We start from the raw sequence: 24041 nt of genomic DNA on the forward strand, positions 1-24041 counted from the left end.
TCGAAATTCACACTGCAAATGAGTCGCAATATCGGCGTACGTTCTGTTTTCTCTGTTTTGTTTGCCGGCGACGATGGTGATTTCATTCGAATGCGCTAGTGTTGCGTGTGCACGGGGCGAATGCGCGACGGCTGATTGTGTGGGTAAGCTCTAGAGATGACCATTCGGCTCTATTCAAGCTAAATTTTTGTAGAAGGACAAAATATACAAATTAAAAAATATACGGAAACCAAATATTTAAATGTTAATCATGCAAACATATCTTAAACTTATAGAATTGGTTTAAAAGAATTTAGAAAGTAATTTTGCATAAACATTTCTACAAAAGCACGCCTCAATACATTAAATTTAGCTTGGAATTCTTTTTCTATTATGTATTTATATAAGAAAATTTTTCATGGTAAAAAACTAAATTAATATACATTTATTGACAAATATTTATTGATGATGAAGCTATTTTAAATATAGTTTCTAGCTTGCTTGTAAATTTCAGTTTGTTTATTTATTTCAGTTACTTATCAATAAATTTTTGAATGATTAATCAATCGAAAATTTGGCGTAATTTAATGTTGACATTTATTCCAATTTTATTGAATTCCTTGTGTTTATCTAGGTTATCATAGTTAACTTATTAAACTGCCAGGGCTGGACAAAAAACGTTAGGTAATGAAAATTTGGAATTTCAAAAACAATGCCTACTTTTGTTTATTGCTTATCAGTTGTAGTTCGCATTTCTTGGGAAATACCCTAGTTTTTTTTTTAAGAAACTGCAGGTCATTTTGTTTGCTTTCTCGATTACAATTGAAAAGTGCAGGTGAGTGCGATTAAAGTGGTATACATTATCTGATAAGTGTTGAACTCATAGAGCAAAGAAAACACTAATATAACAAATATATGGTGAAATAAAACTCAATATTTACTTACACTTCTTTGTTTTGGCTTAATCACCCTCAATGTCGGCTTTGAACCATTTGTTTGGCGCAACCCTGACAACCGTTGCTAAAGAAACCCATTTTCACAGTGTTTTGGTTTCTGCTGTTAACTTTTAAGGGCATTTAAGAGAAAACCATTGAGATGACACTGTATTTCGACACAAAAATAGAATTCCTGGATTCGGATGCGGTCAGCACCATCAGCAGTTGGCATCCCAGCGAACCGCTCTTTGCAGTGGCTTCTTTTAGCCCCGAAAGAGGCGGTTCTGTGACCATTTTTGCAGATACTGTGAGTATTTAATAACATAATCCTTCCGTTATGGAGTCTTCGTTATTGGAGACTATACACAAGAATGTTGCAATGCAATACACAGCTCGAAAACCCTTTTTTTTTAGCTCTTTAACGCTACTAATTTACTAATTACTAATTTGAAACTGTTAGCTTTTAATCACGTCCCAATTTAAGAAAAATGGTGGTCAAATAACTTTTAAGGCTTAAGAACAACAAATCCTTACGTAGCCTGGAGCTGAAATTCAGCTTAAATATTAATGTTCTTTGGCCGAATCATTATCGACCAATCAAATTTTATAAAATATAAATTAGACAAAATAGTGTTTTAAAAATAATAAAATAAACATTAAATAACAAGTTATACTTACACTGCTATCAAGTCAAATAAATAAATAACAATAAGAAAAAAAAGGGAGAAACTATAACTTGTTTAGCTTGGATCAAGTTCCTCTGAGTAATAGAAATAAAATTATTTTTAATTTTTTTTAGATTTAATCAAAGTACCTATTTTTTTGTTTGGATCAAGTTTTCCATAAATCTAAAACCAATGTACAAAATTGATGTAATAAGTTTTGATCAAGTTACCCAAGAATTTTAAATCAATGTACAAATTAAACTAAATTTTGCACATAAGTTCATTTGCGTAGGTCTTTTGATCGGGGTAAGTACTAATCTCTTCAAATAGTGCTATTAAAAAAAAAACTTATAGAAATGTACAGAAATAATCTGGAAAAACATTTTGCAGGGTGAGCCGCAGCGGGATGTCACCTATCCGGTGCACGCCACCTCCCAAGCGACGGCGATGTGCTGGCATCCGGAGAAGGCGCTGCTGGCCAGTGGCTGGGAGCACGGGGACATCCACGTGTGGTTCGCCGGCCACAGGGAGTTCGCCAGTGTGAGTGCACCGCACAAGGCGGCCATTGTGCTGCTGCAGTTCAGCGAACAGGGCGGACGGATGGTGACGGCGGATGCCATGGGCTTGGTCACCGGATGGCGCTGCGATGGTCAGTACCAGTTCCTGACCATGTTCTCCCACGACCTGCGGGAGGTGCTGCTGCTCATCTGCTTCCGCCGCACGGTGGAGAGTGAGGTGCGCGAGGAGATGGCCAATCTGGCCAAGGCAGCGGTGGCCGGAGACGAGAACGCCCTGGACACCCTGACCAACTGGAGGCCCAGAACTGCTGCCCGGAGCATCACCCATTCGGGGGTGAGGGACAACCACTGCTTCTACGCCTGCACCCAGGGAGGAGTGGTGTTCTACATCAACCAGGGAGGCGCCTGCGTGGAGGTCATGAAGTGCGGATCCCTGCCGCCCATTGTCCAGATGTTGTGGCACCCCAAAAAGTAAGAAACATTGCCTATATTATACATTTAAATATAAAGTTGTGGTAAAAATAACAGTCCATTTTCTTGTAAAACAAAAACGGTATCTAAAGTTTACTTAAAACTTAATTTATATGTTGTTATTTTTATCACTTATTTAAGCCCTTTATATTGTCCTTCTACTATTATCTTACCCGCATATGAAAATTGTTATATTGTATACCAAAAAGGCATTTTCATATTCGTTTATAATTTGTTCCTATTAACGTACTAACGTACTATTAATTAGCCTGCTGCTGTGACTTTAAACCTTTGCTTTTTTCAATTTTAGGGACGCCGTAATCTGCCTAATGGAGGACTTGACTGTCACTCTGTTTTTGGTAGAATCCACGGGCATTCTCACGGAACTGGATCGCGTCAAGATGAGCGGACGTGGAGGAGGTCGACAGGGAGGCATCGCCTGGTCTGGAAACTCGTTGGCCATCATCACCGGTTAGTAATAAACATGTGCTCTGGCACCTACTCTTCCAAACTAAAGTTCCACCCCATTAGGTGATCTTTTCGTGCGCATTTGGGACATCGAGAGGAGTGACAATTACCTGCTGAAAATGGATCTGCCCAGTGGAAACCAGATAGGTTCAACCTTGACCAGTTTGAGCAATGGCACCATGTCGTCGTCGAACCAATTCTTCAGCCATGACAGCACCGAGGGCAGCAGTGTGCCCCGCAAGGCACCGAAGTTTGGTCAGATGAGTGGCGAAGTGTTCACCTGTCTGGCCTACAGCTTAACAAGTCAAACGCTGTGTGCGGGAACCTCTCAGGGCAATCTGTACACCTGGAAGCGGAGTGGCAGCCGGCTGGTCAGTGCTCCCGAAGATGCCTGGCAGCTGACGAACATATCGGCGGTGAGAGGAGCCATCCGGAGCTGTGAGTGGGGCTTCAACGAGCTGGCCAAACCCTGCATGCTGGTCAACTGTCTGTCCAATGTGTTCATGCTAAAAGAGCAGCCCCTGCTGGCGTTCTATACCCGCGAACTGTGGGCTGTGCAGCGGTCAGCCAAAACGGTGCAGTTGACGCACTGCAGCGGTCGCGAGACCACTGTACAGTCGGAATTCGCCGTGACTGCCTTGGCCTTGAACGAACTGAGCCTGGTGATGAGTAATGGCCGGAGCATCTCGTCCTACAGTCTGCAGAAAGTGGAGAAGAGCCTGGATGAGTTTGAGGAGATTCTGGAGGCAGTGGAGGGCAGTGCTCCTGCATCTACAGCTACTACTACTCCCCTGAGTGTGAAGCTGCTCCAGACCTTTCCCGCCGAATGTTTGGCCCTGAGTCTATACAACCAGAACATATTCTGCTTGGCGAGCAGTGACATCATGGTCTACTCCGTGGGCGGAGTGGTGCTCCATCGCATCCAAGCCAGCGACATTGAGGGGAAGATCATTGGCATGGATTTGAGTGGCTGCTATCTCTCCGTTTTCACCATGAATGGCTATGTCAAGGCCTATGATGTCTCCAGGCACGATCCCAAACTGCTTTTCCCCAGCAAATCCGGACATGACATTTTCGATGACTTCGGAGAATTCATCCTGGTGAAGTGCAATAGTCTGGGCAACCATTTGGCATTGGTCATAGCCAGTAGCAATTTCACACCCATATCGACTCTATTCTGCTGGGACTTTGAGCGCAATAATCTACTTGAATATGATTTGGTGGAGCAGGAAAGTAGCTCTTCATCCAGTCTGCCTGTTCGGATTTTCTGGGATGCAGAGGAACCTCGTCTCTTGGCCATGGAGGTTAAGTCCATGACCACAATGCAGAAGACTCTGCCGCAAAAGAACTCTCCCAGTCACTTTGTTGTTTCAAAGATATTACTTTTATTTTATTCGGAGAAAGGATGCCTCAATGTCCTTGAGACTCAAGCCATGAGTCCAGGCTCCCAGTTATTGAGTCTTTGTGTGCCCAATGTGCTGCGCCTCAAGATCAATGCTGTGGAGGAGCAGCCTCTGCAGGATTTCGTGGACCTCCAGCAATGCGATCCAGTCATACGCAAGCGAGTCCTGAACTTCAGTCTCTATGTGGCAGAGGGAAACATGGATCTGGCGTATCGCAGCATTCGCTCCATTCAATCCAAAGTGATCTGGACAAATCTGGCCAAGATGTGCGTGCACACCAACCGATTGGATGTGGCCAAAGTCTGCATGGGCCACTTGGAGCAAGCCCGCTCCGTCCGTGCCCTACGGCTGGCCATTGAAGACGATGATCTGGAGAACGAGGCCAAAGTAGCGGTGCTGGCCATTGAACTGGGCATGATTGAGGAAGCCAAGGACCTCTACCGCCGATGCAAGCGTTTCGATTTGCTCAACAAGCTGCTCCAATCGACCGGGCACCTGGATGAGGCACTGCATCTGGCCGAGACCGAGGATCGCATTCATCTGAAGCACACGTACTACCAGAAGGCGCAGGAGTTGCGTGAGAGGGGCGATCTCAAGGGCGCCCTGGAATACTTTGAGAAGACACAGAATCCGGCGCAGAATATTACACAGCTGCTGCTGGAGAATCCGGCGGCCATGAAGCGCTACATTCAGACCACCAGCGATCCCAAGCTGCTCAAGTGGTGGGGCCAGTACATCGAGAGCTCCGGCGACATGGATGCTGCTCTGGCTGTCTACCACAAGGCGGAGGATTGGTTCTCTCAGGTATTTAGGTATCAAGTTTTAGCAGGGTTTAAAAATGCCCTCAATGCTTTACAATTTTTGATTTCTCTGCTATAATTGTACACATTTTTTTTGGAGGCCAAAAGCAAAACAACAACCATTTCCAAAGCAAAAGCAATGTTTCTAATTTTGCTGTTAATATTGCTGCGAAAGCCATTTTAAATCTGTTTTTCCTATGCTTTTGGATGTTCAATATTCTATTAATATTGCTGCGAAAGCAATTTTATGGCAATATAAAGCAAATCAAAGCAATCTTTCAAGCTTAATATTAATGGAAAAGGTATCTTTCTTTTTCGGCCAGCTATTCTGAACAAGAAAGCAATGTTTTGCCTTGCTTTGGGAAATCCGAAATGCTGACCATCAACGCAAAAGCAAAGTCAAATGCAATGAAATGCTTTCACAACACAGATTTTGTGCTTTTGCTTTGCCTTCATTATAAAGTTTTTCGCTTGATTTGCTGTCTTCGCAGCAAAGCAAAGGGAATACATTATTTTCAATATACCTTTTTGTGCTTTTGCTGTGCTTTTATGAGAACTAACAACTTGCTCTTTTTCAGGTGAAGATTCTTTGCTACTTGGGTAAGATCTCCAAGGCGGATGCGATTGCCAGGCAGTCTGGAGACAAAGCGGCCTGCTATCACTTGGCCAGACACTACGAGAACGTGGGCAAGTTCCAGGAGGCCATTATGTTCTTCACGCGTGCCCAGACCTTCAGCAATGCCATACGCATCTGCAAGGAGAACGACTTTCAGGAGGAACTCTGGACAGTGGCCAGTTCGTCAAGGCAGCGGGACAAGGCCATAGCGGCGGCCTATTTCGAAGAGTGCGGGAACTTTAAGCATGCCGTGGAGCTCTATCATCGGGCTGGAATGCTGCACAAAGCATTGGAGATGGCCTTTGAATCGCAACAGCCGGAAATTCTGGAGATCATAGCTTCTGATCTGGTGCCGGAGTCGGATGCCGAGTTGATCGACCGGTGTGCGGACTTCTTCTGCAGCATCGAGCAGTTCCAGAAGGCAGTACAGCTGCTGGCCAAGACGAGGCACCTGGAAAGGGCTTTGAGCATCTGCTTGGAGAAGGGCGTGCCCGTGACCGAAGAGCTGGCCGAGATGCTCACCCCGGAGAAGGGGGAGTTTGAGGAGGCCACGCGAGTCCACATCCTGGTCCAGTTGGGCGAGTTGCTCCAGCAGCAGGGTGACTACCACAGTGCCACCAAGAAGTTCACCCAGGCCGGAGACAAAGTGCGGGCCATGAAGAGTCTTTTGAAGTCGGGCAACACCGACAAAATCATATTCTTTGCCAACATGTCCAGGCAGCGTGAGGTCTACATTATGGCCGCCAATTATCTGCAAGCATTGGACTGGCAATCGGATCCACAGGTCCTCAAGCACATTGTCACTTTCTATACAAAGGGCCAGGCCTTCGATTCCCTGGCCAACTTCTATGCCATCTGCGCCCAGATCGAGATCGAGGAGTTCCAGGACTACGGCAAGGCCCTAACCGCCATGCAGGAGGCCTCGAAGTGCCTGGAGAAGCTCAGCCACGCCCAGCACGCCTACAACAATCTGCAGCGTACGGTGGCGGATGTCAAGGCCATCTTGGAGATCCAGCAGGCGCTGCGAGAAGGCGACCACCAGCTGGTCATCGGATCCTGCCGCAGCATGCTTAGTAAGTCGACTTCCTTAAAGGGAAAAAAAGGCTTTTTAAACTTAAACTACTCTTAAACTACTCTTTAGTTAAAAAACTAAAAACAAAAACATTTTAAAACATTTTTTTAGCAAATCAACTTTTTTTCTAAAGATAATGTAGATATATTGGTTAGAAAATCCATTTTTATTGATAAAATACATTATATAATTAAATATATATATAATTTAAGAAATCGCTTTAATAGTTTTTAAGTTATTTTGGTAAAGAGGCCATTTCTAGAACGCGGTTAAAATTAAGTTGGCACACTTATTTTAAATACTCATATCTTTGTTCTAATCAGCTTCAAACTTCGACAATATAAACAAAAATTAAATTATAAAATTGCAATTTAACAATCTTGTCTTTTCACATCAAGTTAAACCGGAGTTGCCGCCCATACGCCACGCCCACATCCTGTCCATGCTGGTGCGAGCCCTGGTCTACGCCAAGCAGTATCCCGAGGCTGGAAGAGCCCTCAAGGAGCTGGCCGTGAAGGACAACTCGTGGAGCGCCGCGGGGCTCTTGGATCGCGGCATAGTTCAAAAGATCGCCCATGAATGCGACCTGGATTTCGAACTCATCTGGAACTCGGGACGTCAGGTGACCGCCTCCACAAGCGGCACTGCCACCGTCACTGGAATGAGCAGCACCTCGGCCATGACAACCAGTGATGATGACGAGGCCGATGACGAGGAGATCACAGAAGAACTGCATTAGGTGATTCAATTCAGGGGCAGCGCAGAACTAGTCATGGCCCTAAATAATCCGCAGGTCGGATAAATTGTAAATATGCTATGCAAACGCCATAAATGGGGAAAATATTAGACTATCCTTAAAGCTAAAAACCCCAGTTATGAGAATTTGAAAAGTGGTTGCTTGAGATATAATCAATTCTTACCACCAGAGGTATTTCTACAACCCCCCTATTTCCCAATTAGAATTACGGACTATTTTTTGATTACTCAATTAGAATGATTGCCCTAGATGGCGGCTTATTCAGATGCACATTTACATTCTCCCAGGAACATATGGAATACTTCCGCAAGGACATCTTCCTGGGGAACATCTTTTTGTGGAAGTACTCCATTTGTTCCTGCGAGAATGAAATGGGCACGTCGTTCAAGTAGCAGAACACTGCATTCTCATTGAGAAAATTCAGAGCAATGTCACAACAATAATGACTTAATGGCATAACTATGATTAGTTACACGCCTTGTGGAAAGTACCTTTTTCTAAATCAAGTAGTAAACAAACGTCACTACGTGCAAAGTTCATAAACAAAACCCAGTGGAGGCAATGAGCAATCTATAAGCGAGTATTTAGCCAGATTGCTCACATCAGCTCTAGAAGAAGCCCCCAACCACCACTCCCTTTGACCCACTGGGCAATTTATGAATGAACCGTATACGGCATACGATATACGCGGGCCTAGTAAAAGCTTTCGTTATAAAGACGTACAGTGGGCGCAAGTGATAGACGTCACACCAAAACAAATATAAACAGTGATATGGATTTGGATCGTCATATTTGCCACCGGCGCCAGCGGAACAGAGGAAGAGAGCGGGCCATCGGATCGGATCGGATCGGATGGGCATGAATCACTTGCTCAAAAGCGTCCTCAGCTATGAAATCAGAATCATTTCCAGGAAGTCAGCGAAACTCAAACAAGCCGAAAGAGCAATTGAACGCTGATGTGCTCCAAATGGGTTATCGTCGGGGAATAAGCGTTATCCACGCACGTCAATAAAGTTGATTATTTTTGTACCAAAGCAATTTAAAGACCTCATTTGTATAAGTATTACTAAATAAAAACGTCATATGTTTTGTATATTACTTTAACAAGCCGAAAGAGAAATTGAAAGCTGATGATCTCTAAATGGGTTACAACAACTCCATTATTTTTGTATCAAAATAATCTGAGGAGCCTATTTTTATATTAAATTTTTAATTAATACAATAAGATAAATTCTTGACTCAAGTTTGTTAATGGACAGTTTTATATATATGGATATATAAAAAATATCTGTTCTTACAAAAAGTTGATTTGGTATACACATTAGAGAAACGTTTTGTTTGCTACGTTTGTAAACTTGATATCTGTAAAAAGGCTTCTGAAACACTTAAAAGTCACTGGGTAAATATTTGTTTTTTTTTTTAGTATTTATATTTATAAACATTAAATACCATCGATCTCTTTTTCTCTGTGTGATTTCAGTGAGGCGACCTGTTGCCAAATATCTCAGAGATACTCCGATATACTCACAAGTAGGCATAGGCCACAGACAACTAACGACTCATGCCCGATTTCCCAGAAAAATTACGAGGCAAAAGCAAGAAAAACGAATCCAAAACGAGAGGGGAATCGATGAATGAATTTTCGTTGGCCGCCAAACGACCTTACACCCACCGCCACCACCTCCTCGGGCCTACAGAAAGCCTGGGGAACTCCATCGGCTACCCAGCGATCGGCGGTTTGTTTGCTCTATGGACGAGTGAGTCATTCGGACAACTACAACTACTACCAGTTTCACTACGTCATGCTTAAGGTTGTTATTTGCTTACGATAAGCGGAGCAATCGGGAGAGCGTAAAGCTCTGGTGCCGAGTGGCCAATTCGGTCGGCAAACTGGTCCGAGCATCAGACAGCCCCTCGTTTGCAGACCGTTGATCATGGGGCTGCCGAGAGAGCCGGAGAGAGTGCAATAGCTTACGGAACCACGACTTCGTCATGTCTTTATCACCATGCGCCGAGTGGCCAATTCGACCGGCAAACTGGTCTCCAGCACCATATACCCCCTCTCTTGCAGCTAATTGAACATGGGGCTGCCGAGAGACCGGGAGAGAGCGTAAAAGCTCTCGGCGCAGCCGTGACTTCGTCATGGCTCTATCACATAGCGCCGGTGCTCCTCATTTGTTCCTCACTCGCCAATCCAATAGGTTCGCACGCTCGAGCAAAGATCGTCGATCTAGAGTGATCTACGGCGCTACTTTTGACCCTTTCGGTGGTTCTCTGTAATCGGTCAATAACGGTTATTAAAAGTTTTTCCTATCGCTAACTTTCCGCAAAAGATTTCCGCGATTTGCGGCACGTGCAAAGCCTACAGCTGACTCCACTTTTTGAGCCGGCAGGTGAAATACCGTGGCCAGAGGTGAATCATCCAGTCAGCCGGATCCACATCCTAAGTCCGTTTCGTTTTTCCACGATCATCAACCGGTTGAAGGCGATTAATAAATCCAATTCCGAGAATATTGTGATTAACTTAAAGCAAAAGTAAATTGTATGAATTTTATAGTGCAAGCCAATCGCCAAAAATAACTAACTGGGTCTTCGAGTTTTCACCGGTTAATGATCTTAAAGTGTATTTACCAGAAAACAAGGACTAGCCCAACATCCTAGTAGGGTTTTATTTATAAAACAAAACGGCGATAAATAAATTAAATTCTTAGAATTGTGATTAACTTAAAGCAATAATAAATTGTATTTATTTTATAGTGCAAACCGTCGCCAAAAATAATAAATGGGTCTACGACTTCCTAAGCCTTAAAGACCTTAAAGTGTAATTACCAGAAAACGAGGACGCATTTATTTAAAAGCGATAAGTTTAAAACTTTATATAATAAATAAATTGAATAATTTTAAAATGCTGATTCAAGCAAATTATGACGAACCGAAGTGAAAAGAAAAAGCCAAAAAAGTCCTTTAGCTGATAGTGTTTGTGTAACCAGCAGAAATCATTTGGAATTATCCTAAAATTTAATGGCCATTCTGCAGAGTAGCCGACAAAGCCACAACCAAATCCCACTCCACATCCAGACGATTCATAGTGTTTGGTGCCAACAGAGGTCCATTGATGCCATGCACCAGGATGTCCGGCCAAAAAGCATCGGAACCGGAAACGAGGCCCAACTGGAAGCGAAGGAGAAGAAAATGGGGGCAGATCCTGGAGCTGAAAAGGAGAGCTCTCCCAGCAGGAGAAGAAGGAGAAGGCGCTGCAGCAGCACTTCCACCAGTGACTCCAGTGGTTCCTCCGATTCCTCAACAGGCTCCGATACGGATTCCTCCTCCAGCAGTAGCAGTAGTAGTAGTAGTAGAAGCAAAACCAACTTACCACCCGCCCTCAACTTGCAAGTGCCACTCCCACTGGCCACACCCACTGGTCACTCGCCCAACCCATCTCCACCATGTAGAAAGGACTCCGTCGATTCCAATCGCAGCATCTCGCCGGTGGAAGTGCCTGTGGATCCACACGCCTGGTCCTCCGAGGACATTGCCAGCTGGGTGAAGTGGACAACGCGTAAATTCAAACTGGATCCAGAGCCGTTTATCGACAGGTTCCCCAAGGACGCCCAGGAGCTGTGCGAGCTGACCCGCGCCGACTTCTGGGTCTGTGCAGGATCGAGGCGTGGCGGCATGCTCCTCTCCAAGCACTTTGCGCTAAGCCTATACCACGCCACCGGACGGGAGACTAGTCCCATGCTCAACGACGACGATCCTGGTGAGTAACTATGAAAAAGTGTGAACAATAGTGTTCCAAGAAAGATTTTGTAAATTTGGTCTAACCACAGCAAACCAAAGTTTTGCTTTGTGTTTTAAATGAAACGATTTTAACAACATGTTTAAAATTTTGTTGCATTTCAAAACTATCCCCAACCATAATCTACATTCTTGTTCCTTGAATTACTGTAAAGAAAAACAGGGACTCAAGCCAAATAAATATATGTATATATTATATTATATTTCTCTTTTATAATGATTGTTTTAAATGAAAAGCTTTAAAAGTCATGGTCATACCTTTTTTTGTTTTAAAAGCCTAAACTATTCTGAAAATGCTGAGTTTCTAAAACTTATGCATTAGAAATGGTATTTAATTAAACGTATTTCGAATCTCACAGCGATCTTTAATCGAACCTTTTATAAAAGGACTTGGATTCACTTAGTGTAGTAGACCCACATTTTTCCCACTGTCCAGCAGGAGTAGCAAAACAACAGCGTTAATCTCGGACCACATAAATCTGAAGCGTCCAGAGGTCAGAGATTGAGCTGCTTGGTAATTGGGTTCACGTGCTATTCCCAGTGGTGCGATTCTCAGACTGTCGAATCCTTTGTGGTCAGGCATCAATTGAATCCTTTCGAGCTCCGCCAGCAGCCAAATGGCAACTTATTAAGATGTTGACTCGCTGATAGAGGCGTTACTTATGTGTTTCATTGATTGTTTGTCCCACCCTCCGCTCTCCTTGATTCTTCCCCTATTTAATGTGTTGATAAAGAAGCAAAGTGGTTCAAGGGAATGAGGAAAACCCACCTTTTAATTACCTTTTCCTTGACTTTGCCAACTTTCAGACTCCATAAACGTAAATCGCTTGGGAAAATCTCTGCGTGACAGCAGCAAAGTATGCAACACTTTTCCAGTTATTAACTGCTGATGAGTGGGGTCGCCCAAAAGGGCGGGGGGGGCGTGGCTTAGCGGGCGGTCGCGTCAAGTGATGAACTTAATAATAAACGATGTAAATATGATAATTTCTCGCAGGATGTGGCATCTAATAATAAAATCAAAATAATCCCATGCCAGCGACAAAAGTCGCCGAGTCAAGTCTTAGTCGGGCAGAAAAGTTGCGTGTGGGTGGCTGTGGGTGGCAGTGGGCGGCAGTTGGCGGCAGTGGGTGGTTGGGGTGGTTTGGATGGCTTGTCAGTGACAACAGCTCTGCGGGTGGTCAGCTTTCGGGCACAGGAAAATATTCATTCGTCGCATCCTTCCTGTGGCAGGAAGAGCAGCTGAAAAGCAGAGGAAAGCCTCCTGATTTGGGTTTGGCATATGTTGGTAGGAGGGCCGTATATATATAGCTATATAGCTGGCTTGATCCCGAGAGCAAGCGACGTCGATTTAATTGATTTGTTTTTTATGCCAAAGAGGATTACGCGTCGTCGCCGTCACGCAGATTTCATTTGTTGTTGAGGGCTACAGTTGTTCCAATGTCTGAGTCACCGCCTCTTTACATCGCTCCCATAAGGACAGATATCCAGGGTATATAGGAATTATTATAGGATGCAACAGTATAAAACCCTATAAAGCTCTTTTTTTAAGTTAAATTTTAAATTTATTAAACAAAAAATAGACAAAAATCGGTATGTTTCAACTAGTGACTTCAAAGACCAGGGAACAATTTATTAAAATAATTAAACGTTTAATTAAATAGATAATTTAGAACAGTATTTTAAAAATTTGTTTAATGACATGATATTTTCACATTAGAATAAGCTTGAACGATTGTTTTGATCATTAAGGATGATGGTTCTTTGTTGACTATTCAAATAGTTTCAACTGTCTAACTATTTTCAAACATATTAATTAATATTTTAGACAAGAATGCAGAAGCATTTTCTTGGATATTGGAAAATACTTTCCCACGCTCAAAGTTGTTTGCAATATTATCAAAATAACTAAGTGATTCATACTGGGTATTTATTAGTCGAATAACTGAAAAACAGCCTTATAGTTGTTTATTGTGTGCATTTAGGTTGGTTGGGTGGGTTGGGTTGGTTGCTGGTTGAGTGGCTGCACGTGGCCTCTGACTTTTGTCACTTCTCCGGCAAATGCCGAAGCAGCATTTACCACCAGCTGCGCAGGTGAGCCAAAATCGTTGCCGCAGCTTCGCTTGCTCCTCGGATGCTTGGCGAAGATGCCAGTCTGCCAGGCATCCATTTCGTCCGGTGATAAGGACCGAAATCCGACCAGCGATTTTGGATGACATTTCAGTTGCCAAATGGCCCTCGTCCGAAACGGTTCACAAGCTCCCGGGGAAAACTATAAGCTATAAAACTAATTTTACTTCCGAGTCAAAAGTCAAACCATTTGAGCATTTAAAGAAAACTATTAAAACTAAAGTATTGTGTTAAAAACAACAGTTTTAAAGTCAACAGCCATTGAAGAATTGAAAAATTAGCAACTGCTTCTTATTTACTCAATTTTAAGCAATTTCTTATTTAAGGAAATATTTAAAAGATATGAAAGTAACATAAATTTTGAAATAGTTTGAAATGTATTAAAATTAAATACATTTTATGCCGAACACATAAGCATCAACGTAAAAAAAAAACAAATATGTGTACAATCTGAATATCGATGGAATCAAAAAACAATATTATCAAGCCATTTAAGAGATGCCAATTAATTCTATTAAATACAGAGAACAAATAAACAAATAAAAATACGCCGGTAAAAGAAAACCAAATCTTCAAGAATGGTATAAGTTTTAATTGATACTTAATTGAACTTTGATCACAAGCTACTACCATAAAAACAACAATATTTGTTAAGTTGCAAATTTGGCATCTAGTGTAATTTTCAAAAGATTTAAAAAAGACCCACCATGAGTGTCAGCGTAGACGTGGGCGTCATGTGGCGCCTGTCTGAGGATTTCAACCGGCGGTTCGGCCTCCGGATGCAGACGGCACCGCCGGTCGGCCAGCATCCCCATCCGCACCACCCGGCCGTGCACCACCACTACCACCACCACCACCAGCATCACCAGCATCCGCACACCTCGATGATCTTCAATGGTAAGAGCGGCGTACATATGGCCGAAAATTCATCGGAATTTCCGCTGAGGCAGGGCCGAAATCAACGCGAAATATGTGAAATGAATGAACGGCGGCGAGGAGATCTCTCAATGGCAACCATTCGATCTCTGGCATTTCCGGCGAGCGGTGTGCCTAGAAATATGAATGGACACGAGAGATGGTGGGTCCAACGCTGCGGCATAGACTAGAAGTGAGAATTGTGTCTTGTGGCCGCGGCATTGCTTGATCAGCGAATGAGTCAACATTGTTATGGCACATTCGTGCTTTTGCAGCGGCTCTTTGAGGGGATTTTCCCCGTGGAGGTGCTCAGAGTACGGGATATGGGATTGTCCCCATGGCCAATAAACAAGAAAATTACCTGAAGGAGATTTTTATTCACAGGTGCAGTGCGTCTATGCATTAAGTTTAGAAACCCCATCTAAACTTACGCCACTTTAAAAAGGCAAAACTTCGATTTTAATAAAACTAAATAATTTGTGATTTAAACTATATAACAAAAAGAATTCTTGTAAAGTCCATATACTCAGCTGGTTTTCTAATATAGTTAATTAATTTAATTTCAATTACTGCCACAAAAATGCCACAAAATATATTGACCTATTTAAAGGTTTTCGGTATTTTGGAACATGTCAATTTATTTAACAAATTGTAACTTAATTTATGTTTTATAAATATATTCCACTCAATCTTAGTCGTGCAATTCGTTTAGTCGAACAGACCGGTTTTTCTCTGTGTGCAGTGTGAGTGCCAGGATTTATGTCCGTTTGCGGTTGATTTTCTGTGAATCCGCGCTGGCTTATGGCATTCAGTTCAGTTCCACTTGGCACTCTTGCCACGTCGTCGTCCCCCACCAGAAAATCTTGTTCCAATCGCGATTCTCTCTGGCTCGCTCGCTCTTTCAGTATCTCAGCGACCAAAGTATCTGTATCTGTATCTGTATCTGTATCTGTATCTGTATCTGTATCTGTATCTGTATCTGTATCTGTATCTGTATCTGTATCTGTATCTGTATCTGTATCTGTATCTGTATCTGTATCTGTATCTGTATCTGTATCTGTATCTGTATTTGTATCTGTTGCTGGAGGGGGCTGTATCTGTATGCAAGTATTCGCCACTAATACCCCGCCCCCGTCTCTTTTTTCAGATCCGTATCAGCTGCTGAACGCTGCCTCGCACCGATTGGTCGCCCAGGGCTCCGGGGGCCAAATTCAGTTGTGGCAGTTTCTGCTGGAGCTGCTCGCCGATTCGTCCAACGCCGCCGCCATCAGCTGGGAGGGCCAATCGGGCGAGTTCCGGCTCATCGACCCGGACGAGGTGGCTCGCAGGTGGGGCGAGCGCAAGGCCAAGCCCAACATGAACTACGACAAGCTGAGCAGGGCTCTCAGGTGAGTTTCGATTACTAAAGGGTATACTGCAGGGGTATACTGCATTACATTTAATATTACGCTGGGCATTATTCATTTAAATGAGAAGAATCATTTTTGAAATATAAAAACATTTATATAAAAATATAGTTTTCTCAAAACGTTAATTTCTTAAATATTAGCCGTTGATTTAAAAAAAAACTCATTTTGAAAAAGTCTGCAAACAAAAATAACAGATAGAAACTTCGTTTGGTTGATAATAATATATAGATTTTCTTGCAAACGACATCAAATAATTAATTACAAATTTTCTACAATTTAAAATCATATTTTTGGTTAAAATAATAATAATTTCTGAATGTGTGTAAATAAGTATTTGAATTTTTTTAATTAAGTACATGTTGTAAATTTGAGACAATTGTTTCTTTACTCTAAAGAACGAAGTTTGTAACAAAAAACTTGTTTTGAAGTTCAGATTGTAAGTTCAAGTAGTAAGTATATTATACCCAATTTATAATTAAGATCTCAAGTCATGGTAAAGAAAAGCCAAATTTATAAGATCTTATTTTTCCCAATTCACAGATACTACTACGACAAGAATATAATGACCAAGGTGCATGGAAAGCGGTATGCCTACAAGTTCGACTTCCACGGCCTGATGGCCGCTTGCCAGGCTCAGGCGCAGGGAGGAGATCCGGCCTCCGGTATGCTGGGCTCCTACAACCACCACGGAGGTGGGGCGATGCAGCTGGCCCGCCACCCGCCGCCGCCGCCGCCACTGCACCACCATCATCAGCACCACCAGCACTCGCACTCGCATCCGCACCAGCACCACTTCCTGCATCCGCACCACACGTCGCCCGCATCCACTAGCTCCAGTCTGGGATTCCCCTCGCCGTCGCCGGCCTCGTCGCAGCCATCGCCTGGCCAGGCACCCGCCGCCTCCTCCTCATCCGCATCCGCATCCACGTCGAATTTTACTGCTCCATTCCAAGGTGGGACTGCGGCCGGAGACCCAACCAGGACATCCTCATCGTCGACGGGGAACTACGACCAGGGCACTCCCACCACAAACGCATTTAATTGAGCCAGCAGAGCAACCCCAATTTGTCGCCAGGGTTGTGAGTTCCGAAGGATGCGGATGCGCATTGGACCACCCACTGCGCACTGAGAGCGTGGAGCCAACCATCCACCACCCACTTCCAACCACCCATCGAGGGTCAGACCTTTGGCCGTAAAAAGGTCATTTCGCATAATTCCAGCTACTTTGGGTTAATTGAGGAATTGTGATAACCTGGAGCATCGCAGAGCAATACTCGGAAACGAGAGCCAATTTGTTACTTCGCCTGTTGTCCTTCGCTTCTAGTTGTAAGCACACATTGGGCAGAGATCCCTTATTCCAAACGGGGTCTCACATCATTAAATAATTATAAGTTCGCACATAGAGTAAACAGTATTTACTTAATACATGAAAACGTAAATGCAAATATTAAATTTACAGTGCACCTTTACCTTAATTAAGTCTTGATTTTACATACTTTCGAGATGAATTGGCAACGATTGGCTTACTCAAGATAAAGGTGCATTGCGTTGAGTTTTTAAGGATCTAGAGCTATACAGCACAGATTATGGCCAGGATGAAGAAGGCCAGACTAAAGGCCACGAAGAAAATGCGATCCACGGCGGTGGCCAGCAACGCCCAGTCAAACTGGATGGCCTTGTAGCTCGGCATGCCCGAGGGATTGATGCCCAGCGGATTGGCGGCGTCGTCCTCGTCTGGGTTTTCGTACAGGTGCTCGCCCATCTCCTTGGTCTGCTCCTCCTGGGGCTCACCGGTCGTGCTGAACTGCGAGAGGAGCAGCCAGGTGCCCAGCTTCCCGTGGAGCAGCTTCTTCAGCACCTCCGGCACGCTCCTCTTGTGCTTGGCAGTGGCCAGGTACAGGACCATCACCTCAATGATCGTAGAGAAGCTTAGAAAGAGCAGGGTGGTGCTGTAGAAAATCACTGGAAGAAACGGATAACGTTTGGAGTTGATTAATTAAAAGTATTTTATATTACAGTTTTTATGGCCATGCTGAGTAGCATATCAAAAATCCCAGCCGCTGCATCGTTTACAACCAGCCTTAAAGAAATCGACAATAGTTGGAAGTTAAGATTTGAAAGTGTCCTTGGAAGAATAATTAGCAAGTAACTAAAATATTATAACCTCATTTGATTTTAGATAGTCTGCCTAGCATATTGAAACTATTAGAGTATTTAACGAATTGGTACAGCGGCTTCGTCTTTTGGAGTTTATATTTGATAGCTTATTTAATATAATTAACTATTATTATCTCAATTCCCTTTATATAGCCTTAATGCCTATGCTGCATAGAATATCAGAACAGTAGCTGCATCGTTTACAACCAGCTTTAAAACCAAGAACTCACCCACAAGCGGCGTTTTGTTGGACAGCACGGGCAGCAGTTGGGCGAAGTACATCAGGAAGGCGGCGATCACGATGATGAGCAGCCCGTTGATCATGATCTTCTCGCCACCCATGTGTGGTGGAAGCCAGAAGGCGGACAGTGCCAGGATGACGATGCAGGAGGCCGGCGTGTAGATGACGGCAGTATACATCGAGGATCGACGCTCGGCCGTCAAAGTGTACTCCATGTATCCGTAATAGTCCTGGCTGACAAACTTCGCCCTGGAGTCCACAATCTGCCACTCCGGAGACTGCACCTGGTCGTCGTAGTCCAGCGATTTACCCTTTGTCGTCGTGTTATCCGGCATGATGTTCTTCAGGCCCCAGGAGCCTATCTTCAAATTGCACGTCTGTCGGTCGTGTGGCCAATTCAGCATATTCAGGTTGCAGTAAGCCGTGTACAGGGCCGGAGGCATCCGCCGGAACTGGCCATCGTGACTGAGAATCACCTGGGTGTCCGCCAGTAGGCCACCCTCGTCGCCGTTGAAAAGCGTGATTTGTGGCGTCCACACCTCGCTGGCCTTCAAAGTTATCTCCTTGATGTTGTCATATTCCGATGGTTGCCACACGCGCTGCTCATCTCTCCAACGCTGTAAAGGATTACGTCAGTTAGTGTAGGATGTTTAATACTCCTAACTATATAGATTTCACAACTGATTCTTGAGAAGTGTGTTATATACATAAAAACAAGTGTAATGTTTCGAAAATCCGCAGTACCATTTCAGTAAAATTCATGGGGTGTACATTAAAATATGGAAACCATAATGTTGTCAAATACAGCTCATTTAGATAATGTTTTTACAAATTCCATTTATACTCGTATAATTTAATGTTTATCAAATGTAAGTGAACTTTAGGAAAAACACAACTTTATCTCTCAATATACGATATACGATGCAGGGGAAAGAACGGATTGTACTTACGATATTCAACCAGCAGTTGGTGTTATATGTATATGTACTACCGTATTTTATGTGGAGTTTAATGTTTATATGGATTGGACCTACGATATTCAACCAGCAGTTGTTGGTGTATATGTACTAACGTATTTTATGCGGAATTCAATGGGGAAAGAAAGGATTGTACTTACGATATTCAACCAGCAGTGGGTGGTCAGCTTGCCGTTCATCTCATCGATGTCGATGTAGTTGATCACCATGCCCAAGGAGACATTTGTGGGAGCACCTTGGAACTGGGGCTGCACATCGCTGTCGTAGTTGAGGAACAATCCTGCGTGGAGGCGATCCGGGGCCTTGACATTGTCGTTCCTTGGGTCCGGATCGGCTGTTGGGTATTTATATAGCAGTTATCAGCGGCTTATGCAACTGCAGAGATACAAACACTTACAAGTGGCGCCTGGTACGGAAGCCGAAAACAAAAACAATATCCCGACTAGCATTTGGAGTAGTCCAAGACCGGAAATCAGCGACTTTATCTTGGTAGACGACGGCATTGTTGAGAAAATAACTATGTATGTATATAAGTGTCTGCAGTATCCAATGTCCAATGCTTGCCTCGCGGAATCTGAAAGGGAACTGAGCTCAGCTCGCGGCTTGGCACATGGCCGAGGCCTGGATATCTCTGTGGATTCTCTGCCGGCGTTGGAGATAAAAGCCCACATATTGCATTTTTGTGTGGGATCCGAACTCATTTTAAGTTCGGAGAGAAACCGATTTGTAGCTACAATTTTCCCAGAACCGTAGTTTATTCACCCTTTTAACAAATTTTGCATAGGAAAAATTTGTATCACATAAGTCGACAATATCCTGCAGAGATCAAACCTTGATTTTCCGTTACAGTCGGACCCCTGACTGATTCAGAAAATATTACTAAACTCATTTTTTGTATGGATTTTTTTTTTTTTTCATTTCGGCTATTATTTATTCCTTATATTATTTTTTTTTAAATAAATTTATTTTGTTTATGGATTGTTTAAATATGTTTTAGCATTTATTACTATTTTTTGGTTATACTTTTATTATCTATTCTGTCTTATTGTATTTCAATTTAAATAAATTAGGATATTTTCCGTTGTAAATGGTATTTAACTTCTCCGGTATATTTATGGTATATTTTCGGCTGAACGCCGAACGGTCACACCATCTAGATTGTTGACGTGTGCTGCTGCGTGTCATTTCACGGTTTTTCACCCTCGCAAGCCGGCGACTTTTCAGCTCAGCTCAGGACAGGATTGGATTTGGATTTGGCGACCATGGCGGAGGAAGTGCTCGGAACCGTGAAGGAGGTGCTCAAGGGCATCATCGAGAATGTGAGCGCGCCGAAGAACGAGTCGGCGCCCGCGGAGAAGAAGCCCTCGACGCCGGAGGGCATGGCTGTGGCCTACAGTAGCCTGGTGGTGATGGCCATGCTGCCCATCATCTTCGGCTCCATTCGGTCGGTGAAGCTGCACAAGCTGAAGAAGGTATGTGCCCAGGCTAGGAGATCATGTCCAGAATTGCGCTTAAACCAAGAACTTTGATACCCTGCAGTCCACGGGCGAGAAGGCCGACACGATGACCAAAAAGGACGCAATGTACTTCCCGCTGATCGCCTCGTGCGCCCTCTTCGGGCTCTACCTGTTCTTCAAGATCTTCCAGAAGGTGCACATCAACTACCTGCTCACCGGCTACTTCTTTGTGCTGGGCGTGATTGCGCTGGCGCACCTGCTCAGCCCGGTGATCAACTCGCTGATGCCGGCCGCCGTGCCCAAGGTGCCCTTCCACATCCTGTTCACCAAGGGCGAGGGCAAGCACAAGGAGGACATCGTGAACTACAAGTTCTCCACGCACGACATCGTCTGTTTGGTGATCTCCTCGGTGATCGGTGTGTGGTACCTGCTGAAGAAGCACTGGATTGCCAACAACCTGTTCGGCCTGGCATTCGCCATCAACGGCGTGGAGATGCTGCACCTGAACAACTTTGTGACGGGCGTGATCCTGCTGAGCGGGCTGTTCTTCTACGACATCTTTTGGGTGTTCGGCACCAACGTGATGGTCACCGTGGCCAAGAGCTTCGAGGCGCCCATCAAGCTAGTGTTCCCCCAGGACCTGATCGAGAATGGCCTGAATGCCTCCAACTTCGCCATGCTGGGACTGGGCGACATCGTCATTCCGGGCATCTTCATTGCCCTGCTGCTGCGCTTCGACGACAGCAAGAAGCGCAAGACGCGCATCTACTTCTACTCCACGCTGATCGCCTACTTCCTGGGCCTGCTGGCCACCATCTTCGTGATGCACGTGTTCAAGCACGCGCAGCCGGCGCTGCTCTATCTGGTGCCAGCCTGCATGGGCACCCCGCTCCTGGTGGCTCTCATCCGCGGCGAGCTGAAGGTGCTCTTTGCGTAAGTCTCGCATCTATGTTGATATTTTCAAATATGTTAAACTGAGAAGGTTTATCCCCCTCCAGATACGAAGACCATCCCGAGGAGAAACCGGAAAAGAAGGAGAAGAAGGAAAAGGATGAGGGCACCAGCTCGTCCAGCAGCAAAAAGAAGGAGTCAAAGAAGGGCAAGTAAGGCCAGTTTGGACGCTCCCCGAACAGCATCTCCACCATTCGTTCCATCGTAACATGTCTTCAGCAACTAGCCAAGCTCCACTCTCTATCGCAACCCGTTTCTTCTACGGCACACCGCTACAAAAGACTATTCACTTATTGAGTTTTAGCTACGTTCCTTGGCCAGGCACAACAACCTTATTTAGTTTGATTAGGTTACAATTGTAGAAAATTACTTGTCAACTTTTTTACCAGAATCAAATTTAAATGTAGAATTCTATTAATTTATGTGGCTCCGCGCAAAGGAGGCGTACATTTAAGAAAACAGTTTATATACAAATATATTCCAATTTTTTGTAAAACAGCCCCTTTTCCAATAAATCCGTTAAAAGGTATCTGATTTAATAGGGAACCACTAAATATTAACAAATACAGCATTGCATTTCATAAGACCAAGTGCAAACATTAATGTAAACAGTTTAAATACGAATAAATTCAAATTTTCGTAACACCAAGGCTATGCCGTGTAACTTTTTTTGATTGGGTATGTGAATGACTGCTCACATAGGTATTCTTTAAAAAACAAAGTTGGTTTTATATTTGTGTTTTAACTTGTCACCTAAAAATATGTTGGGATCTCCTTTAGTTATAATAAATACTGTGATAAAGCTTGGGTATAATTTAAAAGATAGGCTTTATTTTAAACAATTACATGTACATTATTTATAAAAACAAAAATTTATTTTAATGTCATTTATTAAGTAAAATAAGGAACAGTTTGACTTAAATCTTTAAATAATTTAATGTACCGAATTTGATTACCTAAAAACTAGTTTGAATTTAAATAATTTAAAATGTTTAGTATATAAATGGTATTTTTTGTTAGGGTCACACTTGCTATCGATAACAATCGAGTGTGACCGTTTGCTTGGGCAAATTTAGACCTTTTGCGTGGACAAGACAAGCGTTCCTTTCCTGCGAAAATTGCGCTAGAATTTGCAAAAACCGTAAAACCCGGCGGCGGATAGCTAAAACTGGTCAATTTGCAGGCCTGTTGAAGTGTAAGCAGCACCGGAAAGGTAGGTCTACGCACCATTGGTTGGAGAAAAACCGCAAAAAGATAGTGCACACGCCAGTTACCCACACACACACAATTGCAGACAGACGCGCGTGCAAAAGCAAAGTGGGATTGTCAGAAAAGCAGGATTTCGGACTACATCTTGGGCAAAAGTAGGTGCTGACCATGTCCGGCATTGCAATCACGCGATTGGGCGAGGAGCGGAAGGCGTGGCGCAAGGATCACCCCTTCGGATTCGTGGCCCGTCCCGCCAAGAATCCCGACGGCACCCTCAACCTGATGATCTGGGAGTGCGCCATTCCCGGCAAGAAGTCCACGCCCTGGGAGGGCGGCCTCTACAAGCTGCGCATGATCTTCAAGGACGACTACCCCACCTCGCCGCCCAAGTGCAAGTTCGAGCCGCCGCTCTTCCACCCCAACGTCTATCCCTCGGGCACCGTCTGCCTGTCGCTGCTCGACGAGGAGAAGGACTGGCGCCCGGCCATCACCATCAAGCAGATCCTGCTGGGCATCCAGGACCTGCTCAACGAGCCCAACATCAAGGACCCGGCCCAGGCGGAGGCCTACACCATCTACTGCCAGAACCGCCTGGAGTACGAGAAGCGAGTCCGCGCCCAGGCCCGCGCCATGGCGGCCACCGAGTAGTCCGTGTAGTCTAGGTCCGCCTCCAGGTCCGAACCCACATAGGCATTAACATTAACAAACACACACACAAACACACATCTAGACGGAAAGCGTTTTCGTGAACGCTTCCACATCTATTTACTTTTACTAAGTTGACCTAATTGAACGAAACTCTACGGCACACAAAATCCACATTTGATTATATCTTTGCTCGATACCAGCTACTATGTGTAATTCATCATTTGAATAAAATCTAATAAGTCGATGCGTCATGTGGTTAGTGGCTACGTGGCACCCAGTTGTCACTCCTTCCCGGCTTTTAATCTTGGCAACTCCATAAGGAGAATCTTTAATTTATATAGTTGAGTGCATCATAAGTACATAATTTCAATAAAAATGTAATAGCTGTAAATGTGCAAGTAGGAGTACATCGTTTGAAAGGCTTTATCTCAAACTGATGGAAATAATTTGCGCTTGAAATCTTTAACA

General features: G+C 44.1%; 5 protein-coding genes across 14 annotated transcripts; 4 read left to right on the plus strand and 1 right to left on the minus strand.

Annotated features, from left to right (window-relative positions):
- The first annotated feature begins 1 nt into the window (after nt 1).
- Nucleotides 2–8773, plus strand: LOC128253556 (intraflagellar transport protein 140 homolog). 5 transcript variants are annotated; one of them, XM_052982020.1, is made up of 7 exons: nt 2–143; nt 1103–1221; nt 1970–2568; nt 2879–3039; nt 3100–5243; nt 5818–6928; nt 7326–8773. In XM_052982020.1, exons 1-7 carry the CDS (start codon nt 74–76, stop codon nt 7664–7666), a joined length of 4545 nt encoding a protein of 1514 aa, XP_052837980.1. In that variant the 5' UTR covers nt 2–73; the 3' UTR covers nt 7667–8773. The 5 variants fall into 5 exon arrangements, with proteins under 5 accessions (XP_052837980.1, XP_052837981.1, XP_052837979.1 ...); XM_052982021.1 differs by having other exon boundaries at nt 21–143; nt 1051–1221; XM_052982019.1 differs by having other exon boundaries at nt 61–143; nt 1061–1221.
- Nucleotides 8774–9695: 922 nt separating this feature from the next.
- Nucleotides 9696–17385, plus strand: LOC128253544 (DNA-binding protein D-ETS-6). 6 transcript variants are annotated; one of them, XM_052982002.1, is made up of 4 exons: nt 9696–10226; nt 10678–11444; nt 15672–15912; nt 16474–17385. In XM_052982002.1, exons 2-4 carry the CDS (start codon nt 10706–10708, stop codon nt 16976–16978), a joined length of 1485 nt encoding a protein of 494 aa, XP_052837962.1. In that variant the 5' UTR covers nt 9696–10226; nt 10678–10705; the 3' UTR covers nt 16979–17385. The 6 variants fall into 6 exon arrangements, with proteins under 6 accessions (XP_052837962.1, XP_052837961.1, XP_052837964.1 ...); XM_052982001.1 differs by having other exon boundaries at nt 9697–10131; nt 10442–11444; XM_052982004.1 differs by having other exon boundaries at nt 9697–10097; nt 10442–11444.
- LOC128253543 (neuronal acetylcholine receptor subunit alpha-5) lies at nt 17271–20007 on the minus strand. Its single transcript, XM_052982000.1, has 4 exons — nt 19706–20007; nt 19449–19642; nt 18321–18948; nt 17271–17895 (listed from the first exon to the last, which is right to left on the minus strand). The coding sequence occupies exons 1-4, from the start codon at nt 19977–19979 to the stop codon at nt 17504–17506; spliced, it is 1488 nt and encodes a 495-aa protein (XP_052837960.1). The 5' UTR covers nt 19980–20007; the 3' UTR covers nt 17271–17503.
- Nucleotides 20008–20450: 443 nt separating this feature from the next.
- On the plus strand, nt 20451–22365 carry LOC128253550 (minor histocompatibility antigen H13). The gene is made up of 3 exons (XM_052982013.1): nt 20451–20780; nt 20848–21698; nt 21764–22365. Exons 1-3 carry the CDS (start codon nt 20571–20573, stop codon nt 21870–21872), a joined length of 1170 nt encoding a protein of 389 aa, XP_052837973.1. The 5' UTR covers nt 20451–20570; the 3' UTR covers nt 21873–22365.
- Nucleotides 22366–22768: 403 nt separating this feature from the next.
- LOC128253552 (SUMO-conjugating enzyme UBC9-B) lies at nt 22769–23817 on the plus strand. The gene is made up of 2 exons (XM_052982015.1): nt 22769–22929; nt 23011–23817. The coding sequence occupies exon 2, from the start codon at nt 23094–23096 to the stop codon at nt 23571–23573; it is 480 nt and encodes a 159-aa protein (XP_052837975.1). The 5' UTR covers nt 22769–22929; nt 23011–23093; the 3' UTR covers nt 23574–23817.
- Nucleotides 23818–24041: the final 224 nt, after the last annotated feature.

This window comes from Drosophila gunungcola (assembly GCF_025200985.1).
Source record: "Drosophila gunungcola strain Sukarami chromosome 2L unlocalized genomic scaffold, Dgunungcola_SK_2 000052F, whole genome shotgun sequence".
NCBI classification, from domain to species: Eukaryota; Metazoa; Arthropoda; class Insecta; order Diptera; family Drosophilidae; genus Drosophila; species Drosophila gunungcola.